Genomic DNA, 6913 nt, shown 5'->3' with positions numbered 1-6913 from the left:
GGCCATCTATACTAGAACTACCGCCAGCCGCCAGCGGCAGTAACCGGATCCTCTGGACTTTGGACGCGCTAACGCTAAACTATTCGCAGGTGTGACGCTGCACACCAGGCACAGTCACTCACCTCACCGGTTGTTGTTTTCCGTTTCAGCCTTGGGAGGTTGGTCTGGTGGGACCGTGGGAGTGGAAGACGAGCGGTGACGCCGTGCGGCGTGCGCCCACAGTCCCCACCCAGCTACCACCATGTAGCGTTGTCCCCTGTGATTTTTTTTTTATTTTTAACACTTTTTGTAAACGAATTTTAAATCTAACACTGTTTTCCCTCTAAAACTATCACTTTTGGCCGCGCCTATTGCCATGGCGTGGCGAAACGCTTGTGCCACGCCATGCATGGTGACGCGGCGGGAGTATGACGTGGCGAAGACCGGGTTCGCTGACTGGTGACGTGGCAGGGTCTGCCGCGCCACCGATCTTGGCGCGGCAGTGACGCGCCCTGATCAGTGGCGTGGCAGACCCGGCTAAAAGGCCCGCGGCCCAGTCCCGCCTCTGCTAGAGCCATGAGCTCGCTGAGTCTGCTAGTGTCGTCCTCAACCTCCTCCGCCTGTAAGCCCGCCTCTGCTAAAGCGATGAGCTCGCTCAGTCTGATAGTGTCGTCCCCATCCTCGTCCCCCTCATCAGACAACACAATCGGTAATTGAACGGTACGACCAACTCGTGTTCTGTGCTCATCTAACTTCTTTTCCTCATACCTTGCATGAGCCACCTTTCCGTCATGGACCTCGCTGCATCCAATCCCTTCATGTATAAAATGCAATCAGTTAGCAACGCGATTGTATTACATTTAAAATCAGGCAACGAAAAATATGGCCTTCAAGTACTCATGGGCACATAATGCAACAACATGCTTGTTCAAGATCTGCATCTGTACTCTTGTCTCCTCCCATGCTTTCTTGCTTGCTCTCTCCTCCTCTAACACCCTCCGTCTCTCCAATTCCCATTTGTCAAGCCCAATATTGATCGGGTTATGAATGCCGCGCTGTCTAGCAAACTCACGCATCTTATCTTTGTGATGTTTAACGAATAGGTTGACGTAGTCAGGTCCATATCTCATCTTCTGTGCAATTACTTGCCTCCTCTTCAGTTCATCCAAGAACTTGGCTTAACCATAATAATATTTACACCTGCATTTTCTAGTGCTCTGTTCAAACGAAAAATTATATCATATATGTCTTACCAAAAGAAACAAAATACGATTTCATGTTTACCACAAAAATAACCAACCTCATCATAGTCAACCATATGGCCGCAATAATGGCATATTCCAAGCTTTGAAGGGAGTAGGCCATAGTTAGATTTAGCACCACATTCGCACATGACAGGAGATAATTTGTAAATTACCCTTTCTTTCTTTATTTTCTTAACCTTTGGTGGTTCTTCCGGCCATTGGTTCTTAGGACCATACAACCACTCCTTGAAACAACACTTCGCCATTGAAAACACCTAAATATGGTCACATTAGTACATGGACACATATAGCTCAATATTTCAACACACATATGTTGCACTTACTTCATGCTTGTTTAGACACACAAACTTCAACGTATTCTCAGGGTTTATCATAGCTCGATCTCTACAATCACACAGAGGAGGTTCTTCGAGTCGTCTAACTGCGGCTAAGTGATTCTCCTTAGCCGTCATTGGAGGGGGGTTAGGGGGAGTTGGAACCCACCGCTCGAAGTGCTCTCGTGGATGTCGCCCTCTCCACCAATCGTCGAAAAGGAGGTACCTGGGGTCAAACTTGTCTATACCGTCGATCCACTGAAAGAAAAAAAAACACCTCTCATGGGACTACACAATAAAATTCTAATAAAATATTAGTAACCTAGTAATACAAATAAAAAAACATACAAAAACAATTACATACATTAAAACGACTGCATGTGTAGAAGCAACGAGCTGCTGTGTCTGGATGTCTCGATTGAAACACGTTGGCCGGACGACCACAGTCATAGTTAGGGACAGAGATGTCAGGAGGGACGGGGGCATCTTTGCTAGACTCGTCGGGGTATAATTCTCTAGGACGACCCTGTTTTCGCCACAACTGCTCCCAAAACATGTCTTCCATCTAATAAAATGGTTCAAATTAAACATCAATCAAAACAACGTAAATTAATGTAAAATATAATCATTTGCATTGCAACTCAAATAATATAATCAACATTTATAGCAACAAAAATATGCATGGTAAACATATTTCTAACTAAATAATTAACCTTAACATCGACAAAATCAAACCATAGCCCATAGTTCCCAAACATAATTTTTCTCCTTACCTTAACTCCCATTCATAATATTTCAATCCACCGTTCAAACGAAAATAAAAAGCGCGTCATTACCTTGAACGAGGCCGAGGAGGCAGGGAGGCGGCCGGGAAATAGAAGGAAAGGGAGGAAGGGAGGCGGCAACGGAGGGCTAGGCGCTGACACCACTTGGGAGTGGCGGGAGGGCGCGGCGCAGCGGGCAGGCGGGTGGACGCGGCGGGTAGACAGAGCAAAGGCGCGGCGGGCAGGCGGGTGGACGCGGCGGGCGCGGCATGCAGGCCGGACTAGGCCGCGGGCCTTTTAGCCGGGTCTGCGGCGCCACCAATCAGGGCACGTCACTGCCGCGCCAAGATCGGTGACGCGGCAGACCCTGCCAGATCACTGGTCAGCGAACCCGGTCTTCGCCACGTCATACTCCCGCTGCGTCACCATGCTGCCATGCATGGCGCGGCACAGACGTGGCCAAAATTATTAGTTTTGGGAAGAAAAAAAAATAAATGATGTTAGATTTAAAATTAGTTTACAAAAAGTGTTAAAAATAAAAAAAAATTCTCCCCTATTTGCGGCCGGCCGTCACATCACCCGCGGTTTTGGTTTTGCCGCGCTGTTCTGTTTGTTGCTGCGTTTCAAGTCGTAGCCACAAGGGCGGGCGCGGGGAGGGGTTCAGGGCCGGCCATCCGTGCGGCTGCGCACCGGGTTGGGTGGGCGATGATGCCCTCGCCGTCTCCCTCCCCCTCCCTGGCCGCGAGCGCGCGCGCGCTTATAAAAGGCCAGGCCACCTGCGCTTCTCCCCAATTAAGCCACTCCCCTCTTTCCCAGACCCTCCTCGCGGCTGGACCCGAACACTCGAACGCACGCACTTCGACCGACTGACATGGCCGCCGGCGCCCAGTCTTGGAGGAGTTACCTGTGCTGCGGCGTGGGCGGCAGCGCGGCGGTCGAGGACGACGGCGGCTCGACGCCGCGGCGGCGGAGGATCAGCCCTCGGTCGTCGTCGTCGTCGCGGATGTCGTTCACGAGCCTCAGCTCCTCGGAGATGCTCTCGCCCGAGGACCTGTCGCTCACGCTGTCCGGGTCCAACCTGCACGCCTTCACGTACGCCGAGCTGCGCTCGGCCACGGCCGGCTTCTCCCGCGCCAACTACCTCGGCTGCGGTGGGTTCGGCCCCGTTTACAGGGGCGCCGTCGGCGAGGCGCTCCGCCCGGGCCTCCCCGCGCAGGACGTCGCCATCAAGTACCTCGACCTGGAAGGCGGCACGCAGGGGCACAAGGAGTGGCTGGTGAGTGAGCGCCGAGCAGAGTGTTCTTGGCAAATGCAACAGCTCGATCGATCGGATCAAACGCTTCGATCGACTGATGGATGATTGCTCCTGACTGATGAGAGGTTGAACAGAACGCTGATCGAATTTTGGGGGTTGTTCATTCTCGCAGGCTGAGGTGTTCTTCCTTGGGCAACTGAGGCACAAGAACCTGGTGAAGCTCATCGGCTACTGCTACGAGGCGGAGCACCGGATGCTGGTGTACGAGTTCATGAGCTTCGGGAGCCTCGAGAACCACCTCTTCAAAAGTGAGCTCCTTTTTCTGCTATGACGCTGCTAATTTGGTCGCCTCAGGTGCCAATTCGGTCGTTTTTTTGAGCCCAACAAGCAAAGAAAATCTGTCGATTTGAAAACCTGTCCCCTGCAGCCTCCAGTTTCTGTCCCATTTGATGAAAGTCGTAGGACTAGGTGAGCTGTAATGTGCCTTCTGGAGGAGCAAAAAATATTTTTTTTTATAAGATTAGATGCTGCCGGGTCTCATGCTTACTACGCTTGGTCAATGCCGGGGAGGAAACTGAAAACTCACATGAAACGTCTTTCTCGCTGCAGGTGTCAACGGCGCCCTCCCATGGATGACGAGGATGAAGATCGCCGTCGGCGCGGCCAAGGGCCTAGCCTTCCTCCACGACGCCGACCCGCCGGTGATCTACCGCGACTTCAAGGCCTCCAACATCCTGCTCGACTCGGTAAGCAAGCTCCCAGTTCCCCTCAGAGAGAGTAGAGTTCAGTTCAAGCAAATAGTTTCCCTTTCTACTTGCGTCAGGCAAGCAGCACTAGGCGCTCGCACACCAAGGACACGCAGTTCCGAAATGCAAGCTCACTTGCAAACGGTTACTACCAACAAAAAAGAGGGTATGTTGACACACGTCACTCTGGTGACCGTAAAACTACTTGTAGTGCTCAACAGAGGGGAAAATGACAAGCCTGGGACCCAGGTCCCATCATAGCATGAATAAATTTTACCCAAGTGACCATTCAGTAGTATCCTGCAGCCCCACACGTTTCTGAACTTGGGCACACCTTGCTGGCACGCTATGGGCAGCCTTGACCTGATTGGAACTCGGAAGGTTCTTGGACACACGCCAAAACTTAAGAAATCCCCCGTTATCTATCCTACTACATTCACATCATCCACCAAACCAAATATCACTGTCAGCCTACCCCACGGACGATTAAACGTGAACAGTTCTCATTAATATCACGATGCATTGTAGATGACCTAATCTTTCAACCTAACTGTATCTTACAGGACTACAACACCAAGCTATCCGACTTTGGTCTGGCCAAGGACGGGCCGCAGGGCGACGAGACGCACGTGACGACGCGTGTCATGGGGACCCACGGGTACGCGGCGCCCGAGTACATCCTGACGGGCCACCTGACCGCCAAGAGCGACGTGTACAGCTTCGGCGTGGTGCTGCTGGAGCTGCTCGCGGGCCGGCAGTCGGTGGACCGCTCGCGGCGGCCGCGGGAGCAGAACCTGGTGGACTGGGCCAGGCCGTACCTCAAGCACCCCGACAGGCTGTACAAGGTCATGGACCCGGCCCTGGAGTGCCAGTACTCGTGCAGGGGCGCCGAGGTGGCCGCCATCGTGGCCTACAAGTGCCTCAGCCAGAACCCCAAGTCCAGGCCCACGATGCGGGAGGTGGTCAGGGCCCTGGAGCCCGTGCTCGGCATGGACGACGACTTCTTCCCCGCCGGCCCGTTCGTGTTCACCATCAGCGTGGAGGAGGACAAGGTGGTGGGCGTCAAGGTGGAGGTGGAGGTGGAGGAGAAGCCGCAGCACCGCCAGAGCCACCAGGACAGGCACCGTCAGAAGTACCCCAACTCGTCGATTCACGCCGGCATTGTGCTGCACAGCCGGGAAGGGATGGTCGGCGGCGACTACACCGCCACTCTCCGGCGGCAGCGGAGGGCGTCGAGCCACCACAAGGAGAGGGGGGCTTAATTAAGAACAGCAGCTAGCGGAAGTGACCAGTACATATATACGTAGGATTTTTTTTTTAAAAAAAAGGGTGTGTGCGTGTACATACTAGAGAGATGTGACACAATGTCACTTTGGCTTGGTGTAGTCTTGAGATTGTGATTCTTGTTTCTTTTCTTCTACATAGCGATAGCGATGTTACTAGGTGTTAGGTGATACAGGTATGCAAAAGTAGTGTGATGAAAAGTCCGGCTCGGACTTGCAAGGTCTGTTGCACTTGCACAAAAGATGTTGTGTAAAAGGGAATGGTTTGGCAAAATGGTCATCTAAAATCTAAAATGTTGCTTGCATTCTGCATGTTTTGTTTTTCGATTAGATATTTGGAAACCAACTAAGGATTTATAGCCTTATGGGTGAAATGACAGAATGGAACAAGGAACATGATGTAAACTGAAACTGGCAGTAGATTAAAGATAACGTCAGTTAACAATAGCAACCTGGATTCCTCAAAAAAACAATAGCAAACATACTCACCTGGCAAGAGGAAAAATGCCGAAAAAGGGTCAGCCCGTCAGGGTTATACATCTGAAGCATTGATGATAGCAAGCATCGACTGCAAACCTGTCGAGACATAGTTTCAGATACTATGCGAACAAACAAGAGATAACTCAAACGTCAACGATTGTAGCGAGTAGTGACATCATGCCCCAGTTGGGTACGTCAAAACCGAAGAGCCAAACAACCGAGACCGAAACCCGATACTTCTGTCATAAATTAGTCTTCTAAGTTCTAATTGACCCAATTTATTTCGGATAATTCGGTACTAAGCACTGGTTAGCTGAATTGACCCAACTAACCAAATTATTTGCTTGTGAATTGTTATTTGCATGTCTATTAGGTGTTGTGTTTAAAGTTTCAACAATTGAATGTTTCTGTTAAGTTGCAATAATATACAGTATCGGTGTATATATTATTGAGTTAAATGCACCAGAGGTCCATTAACTTGTGAGGAGGTTTCGGTTAGGTCCATCAACTTATAAAGTGGCTTTTTGGGTTCATAAACTTTGTACGCCGTATTGCCTAGGTCCATATCTCTCCACGTTGGCTTCTCGTGCTGACGTGGCATGATGCCGTGGCCATGCAGGCCAGCCGCAGCCCCGCGGGCGCGCGAGCAGAAGCTGGTGGACGGCGCCGCGCCACCCCACTTTGGAAGCTTGTATCTCTCCAACCAGGTCGAATTAGACTTTGGCACTTTAAGCAAAGTTGGAGATCTCGCTTAGCTCTACAACATTTGTTACTACCTCTTGTGCCAAAACTAAACGGATTCGGAGTTAAGAGGGGACAAAGATTAA

The 6913-nt window shown here is 51.1% G+C and overlaps 1 protein-coding gene across 1 annotated transcript; it reads left to right on the top strand.

The window, feature by feature from the left end:
* The first annotated feature begins 3111 nt into the window (after positions 1-3111).
* LOC136551872 (serine/threonine-protein kinase RIPK-like) lies at positions 3112-5918 on the top strand. Its single transcript, XM_066543409.1, has 4 exons — positions 3112-3598; positions 3750-3885; positions 4187-4323; positions 4887-5918. Exons 1-4 carry the CDS (start codon positions 3194-3196, stop codon positions 5583-5585), a joined length of 1377 nt encoding a protein of 458 aa, XP_066399506.1. The 5' UTR covers positions 3112-3193; the 3' UTR covers positions 5586-5918.
* Positions 5919-6913: the final 995 nt, after the last annotated feature.

This window comes from Miscanthus floridulus, chromosome 4, assembly GCF_019320115.1.
Source record: "Miscanthus floridulus cultivar M001 chromosome 4, ASM1932011v1, whole genome shotgun sequence".
Classification (NCBI taxonomy): domain Eukaryota; kingdom Viridiplantae; phylum Streptophyta; class Magnoliopsida; order Poales; family Poaceae; genus Miscanthus; species Miscanthus floridulus.
This window is presented reverse-complemented; position numbering and strand designations above follow the sequence as displayed.